General features: G+C 41.9%; 1 protein-coding gene across 1 annotated transcript; it reads left to right on the forward strand.

Moving 5' to 3' along the window:
• Window positions 1-691: 691 nt before the first annotated feature.
• Window positions 692-27,024, forward strand: camk1db (calcium/calmodulin-dependent protein kinase 1Db). The gene is made up of 11 exons (XM_085778224.1): window positions 692-1,398; window positions 13,760-13,891; window positions 15,149-15,223; window positions 17,825-17,963; window positions 19,024-19,150; window positions 19,418-19,493; window positions 20,554-20,666; window positions 22,781-22,859; window positions 23,593-23,680; window positions 23,847-24,009; window positions 25,226-27,024. The coding sequence occupies exons 1-11, from the start codon at window positions 1,304-1,306 to the stop codon at window positions 25,375-25,377; spliced, it is 1,239 nt and encodes a 412-aa protein (XP_085634350.1). The 5' UTR covers window positions 692-1,303; the 3' UTR covers window positions 25,378-27,024.
• Window positions 27,025-27,607: the final 583 nt, after the last annotated feature.

Below are 27,607 nucleotides of genomic sequence, written 5' to 3' on the forward strand. Positions count from 1 at the left end.
TATGAGCTTGGTTATTCAGTTCTACAATGGGCTCTATGCACAGCTCTACTACTTCCTGAACTTAATGCTTCTCCTTTATTTCCTGTCTTACATGATTGGACAAACTGATTAATCCAGGTGTGTTTGACCATTGTGACTACTCGGACACACCTGGATTAATCAGTTTGTCCAATCATGTAAGGCAGGAAACAAAGGAGCAGCATTAAGTTTAAGAAGTAGTGGAGCTGTGCATAGAGCCCATTAGATATCTGACTGGTTAATATAATAGCCTATACATTCAGATGATTGACATTCCTGCATTGGATGAGGAAAACAGAGATGGAGTCGCACCTTAAAAACCCAATGTACATGTGCATTATGGACTGGTTCTGAAACAGTTTAGACTCTGCAAACTAACACACACAGGGGGGCATAGGTCACCTGCTGAGCCCACCCCCATTCATAACCACTTGGTACGCCCCTGCCTTTACATTTCAAGACATGAAAGCATTTATTCGTGCAACACACGCACGCACACAAATAAAATAAATAAAAAACCATGAATGAATGAATGAATGGTGTAGAAGAGTGGATGATGTTGAGGGTGTATCTGAGCAGACAGACTCTGTCTCTGATCGGTCCTGAGTTTGCACCGGGCCGGTGGTTTGGTGCAATGCGAACACTTAAATCGTTCCTTGTGCACGCGGCTGTCAGATAGATAGGCGCGAGAGCAGCAACCTCCCACTCCTCCTATTGCTGTAAAACACCCACGGGGCGGTCGGTCGGTCGGTGTGACTCCATGGCACAGCAGCGTTGATGCGAGAGAGACTGCCAAGTGTCATCCTGCTGCTGCTGGTAGCCTAGTCCGACCTCAGCTCAGTGCATCGCCGCCGCCTGGCTGACTGGATCCCGCCCGGTGAGAGGAGGAGGAGGAGGAGGATCAAGAGGAGGAGGAGGAGGGAGAGCCAGTGTTTCCCCGTCACAGTGATCTGAACAGTGGGGAAGCTCAGGCTCGGGATCCGCTACGTCAAACAGATTAGTCAAATAACCTCTCGGGGGTAGGACATACCTACCTCCCCTCCTTCAGCTCGCCTGGCTGCGTGCACGGGCTGAGGAAGCAACACAGTCCGCGCTGACACACAGCCAGCCAGGAAGCCTTTGCTTGGCGAAACACAGAAGTGCACTACTTTTCTTTTCTTGTCCTCTTTTTTTCCTTTCTTCTTTTTTCTCTTTTTTTCCCTCGGGGGGCTAGATGAGACGTCTGTGGTGATCCTCCAGCAGCGTCTCTCTTCCTCTCCTGCCCCCACCTCCTCCCCGCTGCGAAATGGCGAAAGAAAACGGCGAGTCCAGCGATGGATCTTGGAAAAAGCACGTCGATGACATCAAGAAGATATTTGACTTCAAGGAAGTCCTTGGGACGTGAGTAACCACATAACGCGGCCCCCTTTTGCGGGCGACTACAAACTTTGTGTCCACTTGTGTAAATAATTAGCGGCAGATCATAGACAACAATGACACATTGTGCAGTTGAACGGAAACCAGCGGCAGACTGACAGCTGTTGAATATATTCTTGAAGTAGGTTCTGATTGTCTGTCGACGGCGACACACACACATACAGAGACACACACAGGGCCTGTAAACTTAGTGCGTGCTGAAAACCCAATCAGGACCATCACCAGTTTTAATTGGCCTGATGATGATGATGATGATAATAATGATGTGTCACACAATTTAACTGAGAAACTAGTGCAGCCCGTGTCTGCTCTCCTCACTCTCTCATCAGATCACATCACATCAGATCAGATCAGATCAGATTATGGCTGAAGAAGCTGTGTACAGGCAGCCATTTGTTTGGGGGAACAAGTGTGACAAATACAACAGGGATTGCATACAAAGATGATGAAATCATGCTACCAATATGATGAGAGGACCATCTGGGATGACTTTATGTTGCTCCTTGTGCTTCATCTCCTCAAACAAGGTGGAGGCAGATGATAGTTGTGGAAACACTGTGTCTGAGGGTTTAGGGATTCATCTACACACTTTGTCTCTTCTACAACAGTATGGAGAGCTGTTGTGTGGTTCTTGTTCTTGTAGTTCAGGGATCACTTGGGTTGAAGTCGCCCTCTCGCCCTTGAACCACTGAGGAGCCAAATTCCAGAGTTTATTTTGGTCCACTGTTAGTGCTGCTTCACTTCATGTCTCGTCTCTTCTTTGAATGAGTTGTGGTGCAGAGAAAGAGCCCGAGTGCCCTCCCTCCCCACCCCCACCCCCTTCGTAGAGAAGACCCCAGCCTGCTGAGGAGCACTGATCTGGAGTCAGCCCCGTTGTGATAGACTGTGTGTGTGAGGTGGTTTCACACATTTAATGAGTGTATTTCTCATTTCTCGGCTTTGCTCTTTGTCCCCTCAAGTCACGTCCCCTCCTCTTTGGACTGAGAGTCATTTAATGTGCTGATGTTTGTGTTGGGGATTCTGGGAAGGCCCGTGTCTCCCTTGGGGAATTTTTTTCCCCCTGTTTTGTTTGTTTTTTATTTAAAAAATTGACTTCGGAAACTGATGTCAGGCAGAGCAGAAGAAATGGCCTCCAGTCACTGCCATTGTAGCTAAACTGGGAAGGAGGTCATTCATAAACTATAAGACAGACTCATCGTGGTTTGCTGCTGTAAGATAAGTAACCTCACTATGTGCAAATGTAGAATAATCTGCAACTTTCTTGTCTCTCCTCTTTCCTCTCCATCTTCTCACTGTGTGAAACCCGGCGTGACCGCAGACCTGTTCCTCCTGAGCGCCGGCGTCACAAAATTCTCAAACAGATGGGTGATTCACAAAGTGCACCTCAGCCGTGGCACTAAACAGTCAGACGCTCCTACCTGGAGGCAGTTTTGATTTCCCCAAAGCCTTCATTTATGTGTGAAGAGGCTCTGAATAACAACAGTGAATCATCGTGATTTGCTGTCCACACAATGGCCAGGTTGGAGGAAGACGGATCCCTCGCCCACAACCCCCGACGCACACAGTCCCCGCAGAGGCCCTTATGTTACATATTGTGCTGCATGTAGGCTACTCGTCCTGATTGACTTTCAGTAAGCCCCATTTACCAGTTCCTGTGCATCTTAATCGGGGAGTGCCTCGTCGCTGCAGAGCGGGGTTCACAACAGGTCACCTAGAGCAGAAAAGCCCAGCAGCCCTGCAGCTTTACCTGGATTAAAAATGGATGAGAAGGACTGTTGGTCAGAGGAAGACACACAGATTATCCTCTTCCTCCTCCTCCTCCTCCTGCTCCTGCTCTAACTTTTAACTGTAGAGTCCTCGTCAGGTTTCTCCATCAGTGTCCTAGAGGGATCATCCCTCTGCAGTGGAAACTCACTCAGTACATTTACAGTTTCAAAGATATTTCCACTTTATATTCATTCATACCTCTGCTCCATTACACTGCAGAGGTAAATGCTCCAGATCTGACATCAGTGAATTTATCAGAGGCATGATTTTATTCATTGCTTTGACCTAGTAAGCTTCTTTGATGAGATATGATACATTTAATGTGGACTATCCACTGCGGTTCAAAGTGACTTAATCTCCATCGCCTATACATGAGTCAGTATAAATCTACCTGGGTCTATTCTGCTGCATCCAGTAATAGTCAGACAGTTGTCAGACTAGTGAGGACTAGTCAGACCGATGCGTTGCAAACAGATGAATAAGAGGAGAAACGTCTTTCTGGACAAAATAGTTGCCTTCGATTCAATTTGTTGCCTAGAGATAACGATGACCTGGATGAATGAGAATCCATAGACATATCCAGTATAGGCTAATGCGTTTTCCATTATATTTATACCTTAAGTCCATTCGCTTATGCACACTTCCTGTATTTTGACACCACTGACCTCTGAACAGCCACAAATCTGGGTTTTTCGGGTCACTCTTGTTGCTAAGTTAGATCCACATTTTGATATGTGTCGTTCTGAAAAGTTTGCGTGAATTGATTAAAAACGTGAACATCGATGTGACTGTTTCACAAAGGGAAGTAGATGGTGTGTCAGCAGCAGCAGCCCCGCAGCGCTGTTGGCATGACCGTCATGACCTATCAGATATTAGCAGGAGTTGGTGGCGGAGAGCCCGCAGAGGTTTCACTAATGCTTTGGCCACACGTCTTCCCTGTGCTTTCTTACTTTAGATGTTGTGAGCTAATGAGATCATGGCCGCCGAAGCCCGTCCTCCTTCCCACACCCCGCCGCTTGTCTTGCGGCTAATTTCAGACCCGTAAGCTGCTGATACTCTGCCGAAGCAAATTAACTAACCTGACCACAAGTGCCTTCAGAGATCCCAGTGGGCAAAGGTCTATAAATGTGATGTCACTCACAGTTGCGGTGATTTGTCTTATACTATTTCTAACAACATGATAGAGGTCAAGGATGCACTCAACTATAGCTGCCAAAACTGAGTAGCCTACCACCTTCCATTATCTCAGATCTAAAATCTTTATATTAATTTGTAAGGTAACATTTGGTGAGCAGTAAGGACATAGAATTGTATTAGAAACAGATGATGATGATGATGGATTAGTTAATGTGGAAAACTATACCTGCTCGAAAAGGTCAGTAATGTTGTGGAAACTGGTTAAAATATTATATTGTCGTCAGTTCATAGAACAAGAAACTGAAGAGATGGATAAAGACAGAAAAGTTTGAGCTCATTCAGAAAAAGTCTTGAGCATGAACTCAAACAGAGGGATTGTGGGATGGGAAACCCAAAAAAAAGAGCTGACAGATGATAAAATGCTCTAAGCTCATGATGAGGTGACTATAGAGTCAAGTTGATTAAATTGTAAAAAGCTTTCTAAACTCTCTAATTTCACTATCCGCCCTTAAAAAAAAAAGAAAATCCTGCATGGTTCTGGTAAATAACTTACTTTGTCCTTTTTTAAATATAGTGGCTTAAAAGCAGTCCAAAAATGATGCTTTCCAATTTGATCCTTTCTAAGTGCTTTGTCGTGTACTGTAGTTTCAGAATCGCACTCTGTGAGATTAAAGTGCCAAAGTCGTCCTCTGTCGGCTCCCACTGCAGGGCCAAACAGGGCCGAGCAGCAGCTGACTCACTCATGTCACTGTTTTACCCCATAAAGCCACAACCTTTATCATCTTCCCTCTGCCAACTAAGAGAAAAACTAACCTTTTCTCAGTTTGATACTAATGAGCAAAGAGGCCAGTGTTACCCGTTGGTCCGTGTTGTGTTTGCTGTAGCCTTGCATGCATTGATCATTCTCTGAAACACAGCTCGTGTAGGGACTAGTGGGGTCCTTGAAAGCAGTGAAATGGCAGCTAGGCAACTGGGATGTTGGAAGTCCTTGGTTGCTCTCTGTGAAGAAGACACTAGCTACCACTGCCCACCAGCAGCAGCAGCAGCAGCAGCAGCAGCACCACTGTCCTCCAGCTCAGTTCAATGTGGGAGGACATACTTTGTCATGGACTGAAGCGATGGAGAGTGAAACAAAGATAATGCGTAGTTTGTTGTGTGCGTAGTAATTTCCTGAATTTCCATTTGTATTCATGCTGCCCTTGGCTCAGTGAAAGCCAACAGAGCCGGCGTGTAAAGCAATAGAGCGTTGAAGTATACCAGACTACCCAGTATCAGCAGTTATCACCCTGGTAAAATAATCCAGCCTCTCTCTGACGGGCCGGTTGGTGGCTTCACACAGGTTACTGCCAACACTTCCCTCCAGTGTTGGATCATTATTTCTTTTTAGTTGTTTATGAGTGACACATTAGCTCTTATCAGCCTGTGAACTCACCGTCGTTCCCTGTTTGATCAACAACACAACGTGCACATTTCCGGAAACTAGCCTCCAGTCCTCTGTGTGTGTGCGTGTGTCTGTACGAATACAAATACGAATTACTTTATAAATCCCCAAAGGGAAATTCATCTGTCTATCAGCTCATCTTCCATTTGCAGAAGAATTTAAAAAGTCTGATGGCAGTGAGTCGGTATAAAAGATCTTCTGTATCCTGTGTGTTGGTGTTTAATGGTTTCCAGCGTCAGTCATTGGGGCTGTGAGAGCGGCTGAATTTCATTCCAGTCATATTATTGGAGTTCATTTAACTCTGCAGCCAAAGATCAATGCTGTTTACCATGTGGAAGGACAGACGTCCAGAGCAGGGAACCATTGTGTAGAGAGAGAGGGAGAGAGGGAGGGAGAGATGGAGAGAGTGAGAGAGATGTGGAAAGAAGTACTGTACTTCCAGTTCATGGTGCTCTCATATTGCTAAATGCCAGAGGCATCATAGTTTTTACTCCACTGCATTTATTTGATATATTCATGAGGCTGCAATAACAGTTATTTTTGTTGTCAATTGAACTTTTATTTTTTAGTGTAATGGTTTGGTCTCTAAAATGTCAGTAAAAGATAAAAGAAAATGGTCTCCTCGGTCTCTCTGAAGAACAAGATGTTCTCTTTGAATTGTTAAATTTGTCCAAACCCCCCAAAAAGTTTTAAAAAAAACAAACAATATCAACATTACTAAGAGTCTAGAGGCTTGTGTCTCTGAGGCAGTATGATGTTCACCATGTTAAAGACCACAGCTTTAGTATGTTAGCATGGTGCAACCGAGGTTGATGGGAATGTCATTAGTTTTGCAAGTTAGTCATGAATGAAAAAGAAACTGAACCACAGATGTCACTGAAGTCAGTAGAAAGTCTGTAGGGCCAACCGAGTGGTGGACCAACAAAGTGCTTAAAAGGTTAATTAATTGATTACCATATTAGTTACCAGTCGATTAATTGGATGAATAGTTTTAGCTCAATACTTAACAGATTAAGATTTAACTATTCAAATGGCATTGTCTTAGAAAATAGCACGATTTAAGTGTCTAATTAGTTTGACCAGCTACAACTTTAGAAGACTGCTTAATTTTTAATGTGCCAGTCACAGTATTTCAATAATGTGATTAGCAGTATAATAATATTACACAGACAGAAGACGTTCTTTCTGCATCATGATGATACTTTTTCTTCACATTTTGTACCTTTGGCAGATAATACTTGCATAGTTTGTACAGAATTTTGAATAGAGACCTTTTTTGTAATGGAGTCTGGAGCTTCACTGATAAATTGGTGCATGCCAGCTTATTGTAGATATATTGGCCATGCCGTACTGTATGTCAGCTATTAATAAAGAAGAAATTCAGAATAGAAATCGTCAAATATTGAGGTAATCGATTGTTACGCTATTACGCGTTTCCACCTGAGACAAAGAAGCATACCTCTATAGATAGTGGTATTAGCCTCAACCAACCAGGTTATAGTGGTTTTGGTATGATCCAGATCATGATGAGAATCAGTTTAGTTAGAAAAAAAAACATTCACATAGTTTGTCTGGCTGACACTATAGTTTACAAAACTCTGAGTCGACAGAGTAGCATATCACAGCAGAGCAGATGGTGGTGTGAAGGCTGTTAAAAATAAGCATTTTGTGTAACTGCAAAATGATCTGCAGCCAATACAACTTTTATTACCAAATGTGACGAAACTTAGCTCAAAAACTGTTCCCAGGACGTTTCTAAAGTAATTGGTCAAATGAGTGAATGTAAGTCCCAGTTGGCTCCAGTTAACTTTGATTAACTGTATGTATGAGATTTCCTGGCTTCCCTTCAAAGCATCGTATCATCCGTCAGATTTCTGGCTGAAGCCGGCGTCGTTGCACCGTTGGAGCGCTGTCGACTTTGGACGCAGACTTTTCTACCTGGATTATCAAGTTCTGACTTTTCCATCCCATACGTTGCATAACGAGCCGCTGTAATGCATCTTACACAAGATGATTCAGTGTGATTACTCAGCAGCACCACAAAACATGCACCGCCTGTGAATGTCAATAAGCCAGCCTCAGTCCTAGACACCACCCCACCCCCTCTCCTGCTCTCCTCCATCAAGAGTGCCCTGCATTTTTATAATCGCCACTGATGAGCGGCTGAGGTCGGGGGGTGGGGGTGGGGGGGCAGAACAACTTTCCTGGATGCAAAATTTGAAACAAGGCCTCACTTTGCATCTGCAGCATCGGTGGCTGTTTTCACACGTCGGTTAACTGGTTTGGCTATGGTGCACACAGTGTGGTGGTGTTGTGTGGCTGCAGCGGACACACACAGATACCCATGGAGCTTCAGGGAATGACTTTAAATGATCAACTACCATAATTGAACCAAGTGAGGAAACATTTTGGGTTAGGGGTTTATTTGGTGTTAATAGATTGAGATGTTAATGCCTCAGTGAAGGGTCCGGTTCAGATGGAGCTTTGTCTCATTATTTAATGCTGCCCCAGGTCACATCAGGGATTATTGGAGGGATGAATTTGATACGCTGGATGTCACACAGGTCGATCCCTTATGCCACCAAACATAACTTTTAATTTCAGGTAATCTACAAATTACATTTCTGAATAACCAACAATTCACTGACACATTCAGACATTAAAACATCTTCCATTTACTGCAGTATAGTAAATCCTCACTTTTAAAAAGCTCAAACTACCAAATGTTCAGCATCTACGCTTCAGAAATGACTGAAATAAATATCAAAGTCGACTGACTAATCATTTCAGCTGTAGAGTGTGTATGTACGTGCGGATGCGGCACGTGGGCGGGAGCATCACCATATGCATGTCTCCAGCAGACATTGCACCCTTTCTTTTCTGTGAATTGTGAATTAATAGACTGAATGCTCTGAGAGCTTGCAGCACAGTTTGTCATGGCTCATGCACTGACAGAGCAAGGGAAGTCACAGGCTTGGATTCTGTCATGTTGTCATTCACAGGAAGTGATGTTGCTGCTTGTCAATGTGGTGAGCAGGAGGGGGGGGCGTAAGAAATGGTGCTATACGCTCAAACCAACCTCTCTGTCAGTTCACAGGTTTCCTGTGGTTTTCATCAGCGTGTGTCTCCTGCTGCAGAAAGCACAAAGCATGCTCTGAAAAAAAAACAAAAAACGTGCAAGAGCATTGTTTGACAATCTCATCATGCCGGTGGAGGAATCTTGTTCTTAATGTCCACACAGCTGTAATTAGGGATGTCACGATTGCTTGTTTTCACAATTAATCGCGGTATTAAACGCCACAATTAATTAATCATAAAGATTCCTAAATACTCTCACTTTCCAAAATAGATTATGTAGGAAACACGGAGGCAGATGTGCACCAGTAAATGTAAATGGAATGGAATTTAAATGTTAGCGTGTCAATTGTGATTAAAAAAAACAAACAAACAATTAAAATAAACGTGAACATTTGGTATAGATGACAATTAATGATTTAAATATTTAAAGGTACATTGTGTAGGAATTACTCCCAGCTAGCGTTGCGGTTGTATATCACAAGCAACTCAATTTTTTTTTTTTTTTCGAGTTTCCGTGGTTTCCTACCGTCACGCTGCCACTGAACGTAAAAACATGGAGACACCACATGGCAGCCAGCACCGAGCTTACCCACTCCATGTAGATATGAATGATATGAACGGCTCATTCAGAGCTGAAAGGAACACTTCAGTTTGTTGATGGGGGGGATTACTGATTAATGAAAAACATACTTTTGAAAGAAATAATCGATTTTTGTGAATAGATAACAGGAGAAGTTACATAATGTCCCTTTAACAGTAGCTACTGAAATTAATTAATGCATAATAATCATGATAATTGTAATACCGTGATTATTTCTCTGACAATAATCGTACAAAGAAAATCTATAATCATGACATCCCTATGTAATAGTCGGTCGCATGCACTGAATAGAAAAATGATGCTCATTGTCCTCACGGCAACAGCTGCGCTAGGAGGGGGAGTGTGCGTGCGTGTATGTGTGTGTGCTGTAACAAGCAAGCAAGTAATGCACCAACTCTCTTACACAAGCCCTTGAATTTACACGACATTGTCCCACATGCCAGAATGAGGTCAAAGTCAGAAGGGCGTATGCTCCGAGCCCCTCTCACTTGTGTTTGTTTGCTGTGTGTCTTCCACCTCATCAGTCCCAAGGCCAGGCTTTGCCACCAGGTAGTGTGTTGTTAGGTGCACAGCCTGTGTTTGTGTGTGTCGTGGCTCTGGCTGACCCTCCCCCCCCTCACCCCGCCTCTCTCCCTGTGTCGTGGTGGAGTGAGGGATTAGCGTGGATTTGATGGCCAACGGTGGGACTTAGTGCAGCAAGCAGCGCCGAGTTTAGAGCCTGTCGGGTGGAACTGATCACACTTTGAGAATATAATGGAGCTTTAGGTGCCGGGGCCGTCTCGCTGTTTGTGAAGGCGGTGAATCGCATCAGGTGTGCTTTTTGTATACCTGATGATGACGATCCAACAGGCCGCTCGCACCGCAGGAGGATGAGACAGATGATAATGAACATTGTATTATATATTTCATTTCATTAGTGTGAATGCTGGAAGCATTCACACTATTGTTATTCGGTTCGGCCATTTTCTGCCTTTCTTCGTCATGTAACTAGTCCTTCATACTTTGTGCTATTTCAACAATTCAAATATCAAAATGTTCAGCCTTTTCGGGACAGGTGTGCTATGTCTTTTCTCTTTTCAACTATTCATACTTTTTGCAATATTCAACTATTTCTGATTTTTTTTCCCCCATAGAGAATGCATTGGAACAGTCTTGAAACTCTTCAAATCTTCTTACTTCTTTCAGCCTTTAAAGCGTCCACATACTTTCAGCTAGAGACTTCATTCAAATTCTGAGCTGTAGACAAACTTCTAATGTATTCATCCTGTATGTACAACTTTTTCATAGCTTGTACCGTTTTTGAGATAAATCCTTTAAAAGCACATGAGGATTTCTGACAAATTTCACACTTTTCAATGAGTGTGTATGGGGTTGGGTCAGAGTGAGTGACATCGTTAGAGTGAGAGGGATCGCAAAAACATTCAGGATTTTTTCTGGATAAATTGCCAGCACGGCCACAAATTAAACTCTAGACACATGATTTCCTCACCGGTTTGTAGCCACACTTGTCGTGTCTCATTTAATGTGCTCAAAACAGCAGACAGACTTACAGAATTGTCTCAGTGAGCCTAATTGTCCAGCTAGACCCGCTCCAGTGGCTCATCCACTTCAATATAAAAGTAGGAGCTGATTTTTTTAGAAAAGCAGAAATGCCCCCCTTTTCTACCTTGCGACCCTGAGAAAAGTTTTTGCCCTACAAACATTTAATGCACATCAATGTGCTCAGGAAGGTCTCCTTCCCCAGTAGTCATGGCCACATTCTGATAAGAGGTACGGTTCTCTTTTACTGGGCTGTTTTCAGAAGCTGCTCAGAGCTCAAATCTCTCTGCTCTGCTCTGCTCTGTGTGCAGTTGGTCCAGCTGTAGTGGCCAGCTCGTTATCAAAGTCTAATAGAACAGTGCAGGTGCAGCCTGGCCGCTCGTTAAGATGTTTTTAAACACAGCCCCACACACACACATGATAAACCAGACTGACAGAGGATGTCCACGCACAAACACAGGCATCACACTCACACAGACAGACACACACAGACACTCACACACATGCACACATACACAAACAAACAATTCCATTCCATTCTTCATTCTTCCATTCTTAGATAATAATTTAAAATATTTTTTAAATGCAGCCAGGGAGCTCTCTGCTCTCATTCAACCCAATGCATTTTTTTCACAGCAGCAGGAGAAGGAGCTCAACTTTGTAACTTGCTGTTAAGTGCTTTTTAATTCATTTTAATTCACCAAAAAATAGTCACAGGTCACAGGTCTTGCTTGGTGAGGCTAATTTCTGCACTTTCCTTACTTTTTTTTTTAAGCATCATTGAAAAATCTCACATTCATCAAAGTCTCAACCTCTTTTGCACAACTCCACTGTAGTGTAGGGGGTAGGGTGGCCGCTTGCCAACTCCATGGTCACTGGTTCGAATCCAAGGGAAGAACTCTTGTTATGTTATGTTGAATTCTGCTCTCCTCCCCCGCCTTCAATTGGTTACAGGTGTTTGTTATCTCCTTGATTACTCATACCAGTTTGCAGCACATCATCACATTACAATGAATGACAACAGTCTTGAAAGCAGTGTGCTCTCTGTAGCCGAGTGGCAGAGTAAAGGCTTAGTGATCATATGGTCATGGGTTCGATTCATGCCTCAGTCATTTCACATCATTGCTTGACTTTTGATTCCAATTATTCAGCTGTCATTGGACAGTCTTTGATTCCTCATAGTATAAAGCTCATTGTAACTCAGGTTCTCTGTGGCTGTATGGTTAGTGTGTTAGGTTACCACTCATGAAGTTGTGGGTTCAATTCCTTCCATGGACATGTTTCTTGTATGCCATTCCGCATGTCTTTGTCAATTTATTCTGCTAATTCAGCATGGTTCAGCATTGGGTTTCAGCATTCACACGCATGTTCCGTTAGGAAATGCTGTTTCTAGTTTCATTTCATAACCTTTATTTAAACTCGGACGGAGATATATTGAGGAGTAACCTCATTTACAATATAGCCGAGATGAAACACAAAAGACACGAACATTGAAACATACAAAAGCATGACAGAATAGGCTACCGGAAGTTAAAGGTGACAAGGATAAATTGAAACATAAGTTTCATTTGAGGCTTATTTTACCTCTAACTGCAGGAGCAGTTAGAGGTAAAATAAGATGTAGTTATGGTTTTAAATTGTCCTATTGATAAAAGTGAGGTAAGTTTCAAATGATTTAGCAGAGTGTTCCAGGTTGTAAGAGAAACTGATGTTAACAGAGGGAACCTGCAGTGTGAGCCAGTCTTTTGAGAGTGTGCGATAGAGACCTGCATTAAAAGACACTAGTGAGTTAATATAAGATGGCAAGAGACCAGTGAGAGCTTTAAAAATAAAATAAAATCCAGTGTCGATCACACCTGGTAGATAGTGAGGGCCATCCAACTTTGGAATACAGGTCACAGTGATATATATGACTATATCAGCAGCTCAGTTTGAGACAACAAACACATGGGGAGAGTAAACTAAGTGAAAACTCAAAATGCTTGTGAACAGCAGAGCTGATCAAGAAGATGACGCTATATCAGTCCAGAAAGATAAAAAAAAACAAATTCAACACAACACTCTTGCTCAGATTACTATTTTTTTCCTACCCAGACATGTTTGGTAAGCCTTCATCAGTTAATCAAGGTTTATTTGAGTGCTTTAGATCACATCATCACTGGTCCAGTAACCATGACCCAGGCGGTTTCAAATCATCCATCTTTTTTTTTTTAAGATCTTCCCATCAAACCATCCTCATGGAAGTAAAAAGGTGCCTGTGGAGGTGTGTAATGAAAAGAAGCAGGGAGGGGGAGAGGAAAAAAAAAAAAAAGCAATCATGCCGCGTGCTCGGAGAGATTTATTAAGGTGGACAGAGTGTTGTATCATAGCAACAGATACAGATTGCTTGAGCAAATATTCCCTTAATTCAGTATTTGTTTTTAAAGGCTCTCATGTATGGAGACAGATGGGCCGAGGAAGACGCGCTATCAGCCGTCCTAAATGGCTGTTTTAAAAGTGTTTGCCATGCTTTTGGCTTCTGCACGAGCACCGAGCGTATAAGCCAACGCAGAAGGCTGCTGGTCACTGGGGGGGGGGGGACTTTGCCAGTTCTCAGTAAATATTCACAATATGCTGTTTGTGTACTCTGGCCTGTCTGCCTCTGAGTGCCCTCTGTCTGCTCACTGACGATAGGTTTTCTGTGTCAATATTGCCTGAGCGCATATCAAGCAGGAGGACTAACATGTACCTCTATCCCTCTCTCTCTGTCTCTCTCTTTGCAGCGGGGCATTTTCCGAGGTGGTGATGGCTCGGGAGAAGGCCACGGGAAAGATGGTGGCAATCAAGTGCATCCCGAAGAAAGCGCTGAAGGGGAAGGAGACGAGCATCGAAAATGAAATCGCCGTGCTTAGGAAGTAGGTGTACCGCCCTGACGGAGCCACGGGGGGGTTTTGCAGGAGAAGAAACAGCACTTAAGAAGGGGTCACCACCACGCTGCAGCATCCTCTGGGGAGGGACAGGCTGTGTGTGTGTGTTTGTTTGTGTGTGTCTTGTGTGTCTCTGTGTGTCTCAGCTCTGGGTAATGACTCAGAGTTGGGATGCCGGTGCCACTCACTTTATTTAACAGTCATTGTCAGGCTTAAGTGACTTCTTTGTCGAATCTCATCTACCCTCCCTTTTGGGGTTTTCGCAGTGTTCGCACTCGCGCGCACACACACACACACACACACACACACACACACCTACACAGGGCAGGATAGGGTGGCGTTGACACCAGGTGACACTCCGTCCTCCTCCAGGGTCTAATGGGTAATTCCCCCGAGAAGCTCAGTCATCATCAGTCACTCTAGAAGCGAGCACGCCAGTTGTTGGGTGTAGTTGCCAGGCTACAGTTGCTATCCTTTGACTTCCTTCTTCTCTTTCTCTCTCTGCCTCTCCCTCTCTCTCTCTCTCTCTCTCTCTCTCTGTGTTTCTCTCTTTCTCAGTTTTGATCTCTCATTCTGTCCTTTTCTTTTCTTTTCTCCCTCTTCTCCTCTGTGTGTTGGCCCTCAAACCGCCTCAACCTTAATTTTTTTGTTCTGGACTTATCGAGAGGAAGTTGTGCAGATAGTTTCGTCCTTTGAGACTCTCCCCGCCTCCTCCTCTTCCACCCCCACCTTTTTCTTTTTCAGCCACCTGCCCTTCTGAACACGCTCTGTCATCTGCATATCTCCTTGCAGAGGCTGTTTTTTTTTTTTTATTATTGTACTAAAACCTTGTTGGTTGGTTGCCTGGACACAGCCTCCCAGCATCTTGATCCAGCCTATATTATCTTCTTCAGGTGCTCCTGGTGACGGGGGCTGTTGCTTCATGACTCATTGATTAGCATCCTCTAAGAATCCCCCCTCGCTCTTCATCACACACAAAAGGTTTCCTCCCTTGTGCAAATCATATGCTCTGCCAGGTTCATTTTTTTTTGACAAACATGGAGAAGATACACAAGTGCACACATATACACACACACAGTGTAAATACAAGCAAAGTGCTGTAACAGAAAGCAAAAGCAAAGCAGGTCTATTTCCATGTGGCAGCAGGGCTTGGTTTTTAACAAAGGAGAGGGCTAATTGCAGCTCATCGCAGCCGGCCTGTGCTGAGAGCAAACCAAAGTGAATTTTTCTGTTCTCCCTCCCCAGGATAAAACATGAGAATATCGTGGCTCTTGAGGACATCTACGAAAGCTCGAACCACCTGTACCTCATAATGCAGCTGTGAGTACATCAACCCACCACTTTGTTTGTTTAGGTCAGCCCTTTGTCTCCCATTTGTCCTGCCATTTGGATAATGTGTTGCGTTTTTTTTTGCTCGTATAAGCATCTATAATGTCCTTGAGGCATTTTTTGCTTCACCTGCTCTTCCGAATGCAGCGATGCTTGAAAAAGGTTTGTGCCACAGCCGTAATAAACATGTACATGGACTAAATTACGCTACAGATTTTATATTGGAACAATAAAAAATATATACATGACTGAAATCTGCATTAGTCCAACATTACCTCAAATAAATCATTTGACATTTTGAATGATGTGTTAATTTGCCCTCTTAATGATGAGAGGATTGGTACCACTCTGTGGCAGTTACCTTAGCATAAAGGCTGGATACAGTGGGAAGAGCAAGACTGGCTCTGTCTGAAGGAGGAATCTGCCAAAACCACTTGAGTCACATAGTTAGAGGAGGATGAGCAAAGGTACAGTCATTTCACTATCAGGATGTAAAAAATATTCACTCCACTACTTCAAATAAAACATTTTTAATCCAGTTGCCAAGCAGCGACTTCTTTTCCCATCCAGGAGGAGAAGAAAGAAGACGTGTCGAAGGATTTATACTTTCTTTTTTTGTATCACAAAAATGATATTATTATTTTTATTATTGGTAGTGGCATTAGTTATAAATTAGCTGGTTTTATAAAAAAAAAAGATCATAATGGTGAAATATTTTAATTGTTGTCCCCTTCAGGCTGTTGTTGTCACTGCATCTGGCCAACAAAGTGTGACTCTCCATGTTGTTTTTACATTCGACAATCAAAGAGAAAAAGATACAGTGTGTTTATCAGTGAACACAGTTTAGTGGGAGTTGCTCGGTGGATTTAGTTATCTCTTGGACAGAGCCCGGCTAGCAGTTTCCCACCGTTTCCAGTCTTTGTGCTAAGCTAACTGTCTCCCAGCCTTAGCTTCATAGTCACTGAGCAGCCATGAGGGAAGAAGCATCTTCTCCTCTACTTCTAAGCCAGAAAGGACACAAGATGCTTTCCTCAAAGTTTTCCTTCATAATCTCAAAGCCTGAGCTTGAGCTTTTAGCTGGGAGGCTGTGAGAACGTAGGTACAGTGTCACCAGTAGCAGCTATCTAGTTAAAAGTATGTGTTGTTGTTGCTGGTGGCAGCTGCCTCTCCCTGCCGGCACCGTTTGGACGTCATCGTGTCCGAGACCCTTTTCCTCTCCACATAATTTCACAGTGTTTGTGACTAATGCACCAGCAATTTAGGCGGCGGATATCTGCCCTGTGTGCTCGTCTGAAAGGTGCATCATGTGACCTTGAAGCGTCGCTTATGAAAATGGTGATTGCTAGCCATCTGTAACAGCAGCCACATTCTCATAATTGATGCTCAGCTTAATGTGAGTCATCTATTGTACCTTCTCCTTTTGTGGTTGAAAGTAGTTGAGAAGAATGTGCGAGTGTTTATAACTGATGTATCAGAAGTCTCAGTCATCATTATGCTTTTGATCTAACACTGTATGACTGGTTTAGCAACACTGCAAACCTCGGAAAGACTATTACATTTGATCAAAACCTCCAACAGATACTAGTGATATACCATGGTTTTATGTAGTAGTAGTAATAGGAGTAGTTTAATCGAGAAAAAAAAGGTATCAGATTACTTGGAAACAGACAATTAATGAAGAAGATGCCTTGGTAAAGAAGTGTGATTATTCTTAGAGGAGATTTGAAGAAAGTCACTGTGGTAGGTTTGGACAGGGAGGCTCACTGGCAGCAAATACAAAATCTGCTTCGATCCAGATCAGGGTAATGTTGATGCTGAGGATGAGAACAGGTACATGTGAGCTCACTAACACTATGGAGAGAAAATATAACAGTGGGAGCTGAACCTCATTTTAAGGTCCAGGGGATAACCCTAAAATGTTCCCTCACTGCTGACCTGAATGTGGCGTCTAATAAAACCTGCTTAATAATAAAATAGGTGTTAAGTTTAAAAAATATATATATAAGTTTAAAATATATATAACTTGTCCTAACTTTGGAAATCATGGGGGTGGGGGTCTTCCTGTGTTACAACATGATGCCAGTACTTATGGTTTTGGTCACGGTTTCACAATTCCTACACCTAAATGTAATAGTAAGGTGTTTCTGTTATTAAGTACTAATGGAAAACAGTAGTCAGCCAGTGAACAGGTTGTAGTCTGAATAGGTAGGTATACTGGAGACCAGTAAAGAAATGAAGCTATTCAAATCTGTGTCTGTATCTGTCAAGTCACCCATGAAAACTTACATTGTACTGTAATCTCACAAATGGACATGCACATTCACATACTGTACTTTGCTGTATTTTGCTTCATTATGTGAGAATACACAATATTAGTTTTGATTTTTGACTTTATTCTTTTTTTCTTTTTTTTTTACTGTTTATTCAAAAAGTTCTCAAATGAATGATGAAGCACTTCAGATTTGAACAGCCATATTAATCAGCCTTTTCATTATTGTTTTAATTATCATATAAATCAGATTGTGTTGTTTCTCCTGTGTGTGTGTGTGTGTGTGTGTGTGTGTGTGTGTGTGGGTGTGTGTGTGGGGACAGGGTGTCTGGAGGTGAGCTGTTTGACCGCATCGTGGAAAAGGGCTTCTACACAGAGATGGACGCCAGCCGGCTCATTCGACAGGTTTTGGATGCAGTTAACTATCTGCACTCCATGGGCATAGTGCACCGAGACCTAAAGGTACAACAGTGAATGAATGAATGAATTTATTTATTTATTTCGGTATATATCAAGCTTATATAACCGAAAGGGTGGTTGAAGCCAAAGTTTATATACCCGTACCGCTTTTACCTTAAAAAATTCTACTCATTAATACAAAAGCATCAGATCACAGACATTTGAAACTAATCAGTACACTTACATTTCTGATCACAACAAAATAAAGAACAGTGCACAGCACCTAGCCCAAAATAGTACAAAATCATTCAACTTAATTTTCCATACTGTAACGAGAATTATGTTGTTCTTATAAAGTCATTTAAAGCTGACTAGAGTACACTAGCATAATTTAATATTTTAAGGACAATTATTCCAGATGCTAACCCCTCTAACAGAAAGACAGTGATTTTTTACAGTAGCTGGAGTCTTTGGTTTCTCAAATAATAATGGTCTTATTAGGTTATAACTGGAATCCTTCATTTTAAACAGACTCTGGATATTTTGAGGAGGAAGTTTATTTTTTTGCTTTGTACATGGTTGTACAAGTCCCTGAATTTCAAAATGTTCAAGCGACTAAATAGTGGGTTGGTTGGCTCACGGAAAGGTTTATTACTCATGATTCTTATAGCCTTTTTTTGCAATAAAAAATAGAATTTGTATTTGTTCTGTATGTGTTTCTCCAGACCTCAATGCATTATGTCATATATGGGGCAATTAATGAATAATATAAAGTGATTAGTGAGTGTTGAGAGAGGAAAGCTTGGGCTTGGGCTTTATCAGTGTAGGACATTCACAGCTCCTCACACAATACACTGCATTTGTTGTTGAAGAGTTGAAGAGAGAGAAAAAATGTTTTTGCTTCTCAACAAAGAATTACTCTTGAACTGAGAGGGGAAATCCCTGCTGTTTAACCTTTGTGAGTAAGATTATATGAGCTTTCTGTGTGGATCACCCACAGAGGTTAGATGTCTCCACGTCCTCCACAGTGAATGTGCTGAAGCCAAAAAAACACACAATCTCATTCAACAAATGGAGACGCACAAGCACAGACACATAGACTGACTCTTTATTCTGTCTCCAGCCAGAGAACCTGCTCTACTTCAGCCCTCACGACGACTCCAAGATCATGATCAGCGACTTTGGCCTGTCGAAGATGGAGGGGACGGGGGACGTGATGGCCACCGCCTGTGGGACTCCAGGATACGTGGGTGAGGACGGAGGACGCCCTCTGAGCTCTGGTGGAAACTTGCTCTGAGATAATTAGATGCTCTAGTTGGATAAACATGACCTAATCTAATCTGCCAGTAGCCACAGGTTAACCTTAGCCATCTGGTGCAGGCAAACCACCAAACATCCATGTTGTTCCTCTCCAGCTCTCAGTGCTGTGGCGAAGAGTGGAAATCTGTTGGTATCATTTCACTACAAGAATATGAGTTTGTCTGACCATTAAAAAATAAAACATTTCTTTGTTGCAGCCCCTGAGGTTTTAGCCCAGAAGCCGTACAGTAAAGCTGTGGACTGCTGGTCTATTGGAGTCATCGCATATATTCTGTGAGTTCTTTGAATTCAAACCTACTTCATCATCACCAACTGAAGATTATTTTGTGTATTTGAACCCTTTTTTAAACAGGAAACCATCACTCAGATCAGAAACCACCAGGACACATTTTCAGGAAACCACTGAGATTTATCAAGCTTCCTGACTGAGGAGTAAAACAAAGACAGATGTAAAACAGATAACAAGATCAGAACCCACTCATTTAACAACTTTTAATCCGTAGTGCACCTGTATTAAACCTTTTTTTATCAGGCTTACTGCTGTTTAATTGACAACCAGAGTCTCGTGTATTGTATCATTTCCTGTTAACGATGATGAAGTCTGATGTTTTTAAACTCTACTACTCTGGCAATTAGCACTCTATGTAGTACGAGTTTAATTTGTGTTTTAATTAGTGTGTTACTATGCCAACGTTTGCTAATTAGCACAGGACACACAGATCGACTGATACTCAGAGGAGTGTCTTCAGTTCGGTGCTAAATAAAAAGTTTTCGATTCATCCTGTGGAAAACATAATTGATAGAAAATGATGATGCCTCCAGCTGCTGTCCTTATTTTACAGTGTCCATACAGCTTAGAGTGGAAACTGTTACACAAAGCAACTGAACTAATTAAGTAAAGTGGTGTCGCTTATTAGCAAAGAGAAAATCCCTGGTCTCATTATCCATTCGTTAGGAGGGATGAATTTTAAGGTGATAAGTGGAAGAGATTTTGATGCCTTCACAGACTTCTGTCCTATTCATACCGTTTCATAAGCAGAAGCTCAAATATACAGCCTGGGTTTATGTTGCATGTCTGTGATTTGCATGTTATTTTCTCCATATCATATTAAAATGGACTGTTTTGTTTCATTTTTTTCCCTTCTTAGTCTTTATGTAGTCTCTTTAATCCCTCTGAACCGTCTCCTGTTGCATGCTTATATGAAAAATCAAACTGCCAGTGAATGAGATTAGGGCCGCAGCAAATCCTGTTTAGATTTGGGTTAAAGTTTCTAACATCAGATGGGTGGCGGCTCTCTTGCTGTGATGTAATCATCGGTCTTCATCTCCTCAGGCTTTGCGGTTACCCTCCTTTCTATGACGAGAACGACTCCAAGCTCTTTGAGCAGATTCTCAAGGCCGACTATGAGTTTGACGCTCCGTACTGGGACGACATCTCTGACTCCGGTGAGCTACTACCTACTGTATCTGTCTGTGTCCTCGTAATGTCAGGAAATCTGACAATAAGCAATAAAAAGCAAAGTAATGCAAATTTAGAAATATAGATTAATTAGATTAGATTAGATTAGATAAACTTTATTGTCCCCAAAAGGGGAAATTCGTCTTGGGCAAAAGTGCACCGTGTAGCAACAAGACATATAAGCAGCAATAAGCAGTGACATACAATGGACATAAGTACAACGACCGACATGCAGGAAAATTCATAATTAGATAACAAGATTCTAAATGAAATAAACCTCCAGTCAGCTCCTCTATTTCTGAACTTGTTTTATTTTTCAGCCTTTTTAAATTCTTGGTCTTGTCATTTGAATAATCTAATCCCCCTTTTTTAGAAATTATATCATTTGAAGTGTGAGCTAGCTTGGATGAACATATACACTACTCACAAAAAGTCAGGGATGTTTGGCTTTTGGATTAAATTTCAGAATGCATTTAAAATGCACTATAACATTTACAGGTGAATCTAATTTAACCTTCTCTAAACTTTTGAATGCACATGTCCAATTTTTCGATGTTTCTGTACTTACTGAATAACATGCTGTTCTCTAACAAGGTGATTAACCACAAACATCACAAGCACCGTCTGGTTTAGTGGTTCAGTTGTAATGTTCTGGTTCAATGACAGTTTGTAGACAGTCCTCTTCTCTCTCTCTCCCTCTCCTCTCCACATCATGAGACCAAGACAACACTTGGATCAGACTGATCAAGTTATTGAGACATTGAGATTTTTGTTGTGCTATAGCCACCACTGTTGTTAGCTTTTGTTTGAGATAAAGAAATTACCATTGCATTCTACTTAAAAGGCTTTCATGATAGAATATCACTGTAGCATGAACTTTTTATAGGGATATTCTTGTCAAATATCCCTAACTTTTTGTGAGCAGTGTATTATGTAGTGCAATACACTGAGCAGCAGCCTTCAAGATCTCTACTGTATGCGTAGTTAATCGTGTTCATAAAACATTAATCATGCTGATGTAACATCATCACCATGAAAACTTTTGTCTTTGTTGTTTTTGTTTGTGTACCTTTTTATAATGCTGCTCTCACTCTACAAAATTTGGTCAGTGGTACAGGTGAAAAGAGAAGAAAGATTTTTACATTTCATTGTGATGATTCAACTGAGTTTTTAGTTTTCAATCATTCATGCAGATATGGAGAAAATGTTTTTATGATACATTTGTATTTAGGCAATTTGGCGCTTTAAATGTTTTTCTTTATTTTTGCCTTGGTTCTTTCAAGGAAACTCCAGTCAACTACGTAGTCCAACATCAAATCATTGATTTGCTTCAAGCTTTACAATCTGTACAATCTACAGAAAAAAACTTTGGTAACACTTTATAATAAGTACACACTATTAAGCATCAGTTAAGCATTTAATACTGAATTCATCATTTATAACACATGAATACTCCCCTCAAAGTGCAGGAAAAACGCAGTTTTTATTTGGAGCTAACCAACTGCTGATCGGCGGGCGCTAACCCTGGGCGGAGGGATACGTGAGTTGGTTAGGTCCAAATGAAAACAGAGTTTTTCCTGCACTTTGAGGGGCTGGAAAAAATTGTATTATAGTGAACAATGGAACTGTGTATTTATTTTTTCAGGTAAAACCTCTTTTAGGCCACGAAAATAGGCCATTTCTTTGGGTCCATTCACAACAATGTATGTTGTAAATCTCTGGGCAGGGCTATGGGCTGGCGTTGCTAATGGGAGGAGTGTAGAGAGTCTGCTACTGCAATTAAAGTACTTAGGGGCTATTTGTAGATCATACAACCCCACTTTAAAAAAATGCTACTATCCCTTTAATGCTTAACTAATGCTTAATAGTGTGTACTTATTATAAAGTGTTACCAAAACTTTTAACCGAAAAAAAAAAGAAGATATCGGGACACGTTTTTTTAATGGTGGACACACCATAGATGAATTTAAGAACTAAAATGACAGAATAGCAGCTCCTGTGAGATAAAACGCTACGAAAACATTTAAATGCTTGAGTGCACCAGAGTGTGGAAGATGTTCTCATTGGATGTGCTCTTGACCTTTTCCAATTGCCTTCGTAGCCAAAGACTTCATCAGCTGCCTAATGGAGAAGGACCCAGAGAAGAGATTCACATGTGACCAGTCTCTTGAGCATCCCTGGTGAGAAACTAACGCCACACGCTGCGCCACAACCAGACAATCGCAGGGAAGCACACATCTCGCTGCGATTAAACAGCAGTATGACGCAGATTGCCAGGCTTACGCATTTGTCATAGAGAGCATGTCCTCCCACTGTCATCTGTCGCCATGGCTCCGAGCCGCGAGCCCACCTCTGCCTCGCCACCGCCGGCCCTCCGAGAGAAATCTGCTGAATAAATGGCTTCCAATTAGTGGCTGGCGTCCTGAAGGATCCTTGAAGAATGTGGACGCTTTAATGAACAATTAGGATGTCTTCCCAGGCCTGAGCCGGAGCTAACGAGAGCGAGCTGGCGTGGGCTGCTGTCTCCAGCTGAAGTGGCCAGTATGAATAAGTCTGTTTGCCAGTAATGGGCCTTTTGGGTCCCGGGGCAGGTGGTCCTTCTGATACAAATATACGGTTTGTGACACTGGTAACAGGTGTCATAACAGAGAGGAATGGCTTTCATTGACAAGGTTTCACACAGAGATATTATGATGAATGTGACGGAGCGAGTTACAGTGTGTGAGCTCCTGCAAAAAGACATTGCTCCATCAATCACAGATGTTTTAGCAGAATGAAAATAAATGAGGGGAGCAAATGGGAAAACATCAGGATGGTTTTTTTTCCAACATACATATGAATATACATACAGCAATAAATAGCTTGTGCCACATTTATTTACATGATTTAAAAGAACTTGACTCTGATTTTCAGGATTGCCGGAGACACCGCTCTCTGCAAGAACATACACGAATCAGTCAGCCGACAGATGCGCAAAAACTTTGCCAAAAGCAAATGGAGGGTGAGTACAGGCCAGCATCTCTTTTTTTTTTTTTTTGGCCATCATACTGTATTTTACTAAAAACAACATAACATTCACAGTATTTTCTGTCCCTTTGAATTGCATATCTTTGACCAGGAATCTGTCTGTGCTATTACACTTGTCTGTTTACACCCTGTCTTCACAGCAAGCCTTTAATGCGACAGCTGTCATCCGCCACATGAGGCGCCTGCAACTGGGCACCAGCTTTGGCAGCAGCATCCAGAGCAACAACTCGGTGTCTAACCCTCAGAGCCGAGCTCCATCCAAGAGCCAGTCGGTGGACTGCGCCCCCCTCTCCCTGAAGGACTGTGAGTGACACTTCAGACGCTCTCTGTAGACGTGGACATGTCCATCTTTTAGTGCTGCACTCATGTGAGCTCTGTTCACTCAGACGACCCCCCCACCCCCCACATCGTGCTAATTGGCAGCCGTTTAAAAAGCTCTTGAAGTGTTGGTTTCAATTAAACAGACTTAACTGGGTTTGACATGAGCCATGTGGTCACAGTGTTCCTGCTGGTGTTTAGCTCAGCGTAGGGTTTTTAAATAAATACTGAGCTTTACTACAACATCACATCTCAAGGAAATGCTTATTTAGTATTCATTTTATCACCTTACTGCAGTGTTGAGTGATTGAAGTTTATCCTAAGAGATTAACTTGATAATAACTGGTTCAACCTTTCCAAATGTGAACATTTTCTGCTTTTGTTTAATTATTAATTGAGAAGATTTTGTTCTTCTGGTCAAACAGAACAAGCACTTCAAAGGAAATTCCGCAATTTTCACACTTTTTGTAGACTTACTGGTGTTTAGATGATAGATAAATAAGTGATGGACGGGCAAAATTATTAGTTGATGAAGTATAAAACTATTCTATGTAGGGCCAAGCAGTCAATGATAGTATAAATGGGTTAATTCCAACCTTACTTCATAGTGGTATATCACAGAACAGGGCCATAGTGTTGCACTGGTTGACATATCACAAAATGTGTATCAATCCATTGTTGAAAATAGTCCCCTAGACTAACAATTTCACAATTTACTTCTCTTTTATGAAAACTATGTTGCTGGCTGTCTGCCAATGGGCTGAGGGCAGTAAATTTGAAGCTATTTTTAGACCAGGCCGATATTGGTTTTGGTCTTTTCATAGGAATTATGAAAGATGTTTTGTATGTCCAGATGTAGGACTACCAGATTTAAAAAGTCCTGGGTTCCAGCTGCCATTGGCCTTTTAAGTAATGAATAATTCATATAAATTTTAGGGTGGATTGCATGCACTTTTCTCACTTTACCTCCTTCTGTTTTTATTATTTATTCTTATTCTCTATCCTACTTTTTGACTGCCAATTTTTTAACTGTTGTGTTATGTCATTGTTGTGTATTTTTATTATTTTGTTTTTGCTGCTGGCTGCACCACAAATTGCCCCCTGGGACAATAAAGATATCTTGAATCTTATAGTTATTTGTGATATGACAACTCCTCCAACAAGCTCTTTGTATTTCTTTTCTTATCTTTTTGTTCTGCAGGTTCTCCAGTAGAGTCATTGGAGTCTGCGGTTAAAGTGCACAACCAGGACTCGGATGCCCCCTCTCCTGTACAAGAGGAACCACCAGTAGTGGCTGAGCCGGCGCGGCCTCGACCCTCCACTGTTACTGTCATCCACACTGGGACTAAATGACGCCAGGTTCCGCGGGAGGTGAGCTGGGAGACCACGGAGCTTTGAGACGGGATGAAACCATCCCATGGCCTCGTGATTCCACGTCGTTGCCCAGTTTGCCCATCCCGCGACCTCCCATCTGTTTCTGCCAACCACGGGAGGAATTTAAGGAGCATTGGCTCGGCTCCATTTACCACGGCTCAGCACGGCACCCCCCCGCCGCTTCCCTTCCCACTGTCATACAAACCTGGAAGTACCGATGGGGGGGGAGAGGCTCAGCAGAAGTTGTTATTGTGGAGGCCATGTTCAGGCTGGATCATGGCTGTCTGGCAGACAAACAAGCAGCTGGTCTGGGAAGTGCCACACTAAAGGGAACTGATTATTGAAGCTGCTGTGGATCTGGACTGAGAGCGCCTTGAGACAGGGCGCCCCTCTGTTTGCCTTGTGTAAATATCCTGCCTGGAACTGTTGAGTGGACTCATGTTATGCAAGTGAAATATAAGCTTCAAGCTGTGGTAATTAATTGTGACATCATCTGCACTCTGAACTTCTCGTCATTAAATTTGCTGTGGTATTTGCTACAATGGCTCACAGAGTCCTAACTCCCAACAGTATGACAGTATGTGTAACCTCTTTGCTTTAAAGTGTGTGGACATGAAACATGAGCAGGATAATGTGCTTTGGTTGTGGAGTCTGATTGTGGATTGGGCCGGTGCGTTGCACTAATGTATTGGATTATTTATTTTCTTACAATATATATAATGATTTTTGTAAGAAATGTGTTGTTAAACTGGACTGAGCGGTTGTTGCATTGAACGATAAAGGCACAATATCTAATAGTTGTTACTTTGTAATTGCGGTTTTATTTGATGAGTTCATTTTAATGTGACTGTGAAGTCCTTTTTGACCACAGGAGGGCAATCACATGTTGTCGCTTTGTGACCAGTTCTCAGGGATGTGCTCCAACAAGAAGCTATCCACCTCCCACCCCTCAGAAAAAGAAAAAAAAAGAAACCCTCCAAAATACTGCATGTTATTCAAATGTGCCATTAGGAGAGTCTGACAGTTTTCTTTCCTTAAGTCCATCATCACTGACATATGGGCATCATGTAACTTGCACTGAACAGATTGTTTTCCCATGAATAGACCTTAAAGAATGGATTTGGATTTTTAAAAAAGTGTTTATCAGTGAAGTGCACATTTATGTCTGTGGTAAAAATGTAAAATGACAACCGAATGAAACTGTATCTTAATAAGGATTGCTCTCATTGCAGAATTGTCAGATCAGTAGTGTACAGTCCAGTATAGTTGAAATATCGTGCTCTGCTTCCGCTCATGAAGTGGCTGTTCTGAAAACAGCTCACTCTCTCTCTGTGTTTAATCACTGTGCTTTCATACCAGCCTGTTGAATTTAGCAGAAAGACTCCTTCTCCTTCTCTCTCTTTCACACGTAGAGGATAGGGGATCTGTCTTTGTATTTTCTCTGTGGTACCTCTATTTAATTTTTAATCACTCAACATGAATGGGAGAGAAAAAAAAGACAACACTCCACCAGAACAAGTCCAATATCATGGGCTTAGCCATTGTGAATTATCTAAAAATGTTGTGGTGAATATCAACTTATGGACTTTGAGCTTCTATTTACTGTAAATACAAATCTCAACAACAGTTTGCTTGGGTCTTGAGTGTTTATTTTTGTCTTCCCTATGTTTTTCCCCAAAAAAATAATAATAAAAAAATAGTATAAAAAGAAAAGAAAAATATGAAGCATTTAAAAGGCGTCAGTATGCATGTATTACTGTTGCAGAACTGTTCTTTGGAGTTGTAGAAATTCATGTATTAAAAAAAGAGGCTTGTTTGCACGTGTCATCGCTTCTTTGACAGGGAGTAAATATCAGGTTAGTTAGGCTATGCACATGTTTATTACATTAGAAGTTGTTATTTGATATAGATGTTTAAAATGATTCAGTTAATATATGCAACTGATATTACAAGTGAGTGATTAGAATAACTTGTGTAAATGCAGTACGTTCACTGTGAACATGTGGTGTGATAAATGATTGTAGATCTATTTACCCAGGATCCCTCCAAAACACACTGATTGTCAGCTCCATGACTTTTTCTAATTGTATTGGTTTCTAATTGTATTATTAACATGATTGTTGATCATTTTGAGCAACAACAGTGATAGTTAAGAGACCGATTTGAGCTGTCGGTTGGATTAAATGTGTTTTTCTTATATAGCCTAGAC

The sequence above is a fragment of the Trachurus japonicus genome, chromosome 6 (genome assembly GCF_045865225.1).
Source record: "Trachurus japonicus isolate A0001 chromosome 6, Traja_1.0".
NCBI lineage: Eukaryota > Metazoa > Chordata > Actinopteri > Carangiformes > Carangidae > Trachurus > Trachurus japonicus.

What these genes read in the sequence shown, in the direction of transcription:
- camk1db (XM_085778224.1), top strand. Translation starts at nt 1,304, where the DNA reads ATGGCGAAAGAAAACGGCGAGTCCAGCGATGGATCTTGGAAAAAGCAC. An exon ending in TTCAAGGAAGTCCTTGGGAC is followed by an intron (nt 1,399 to 13,759) that starts GTGAGTAACCAC and finishes CTCTCTTTGCAG; the next exon opens with CGGGGCATTTTCCGAGGTGG. An exon ending in GAAATCGCCGTGCTTAGGAA is followed by an intron (nt 13,892 to 15,148) that starts GTAGGTGTACCG and finishes CTCCCTCCCCAG; the next exon opens with GATAAAACATGAGAATATCG.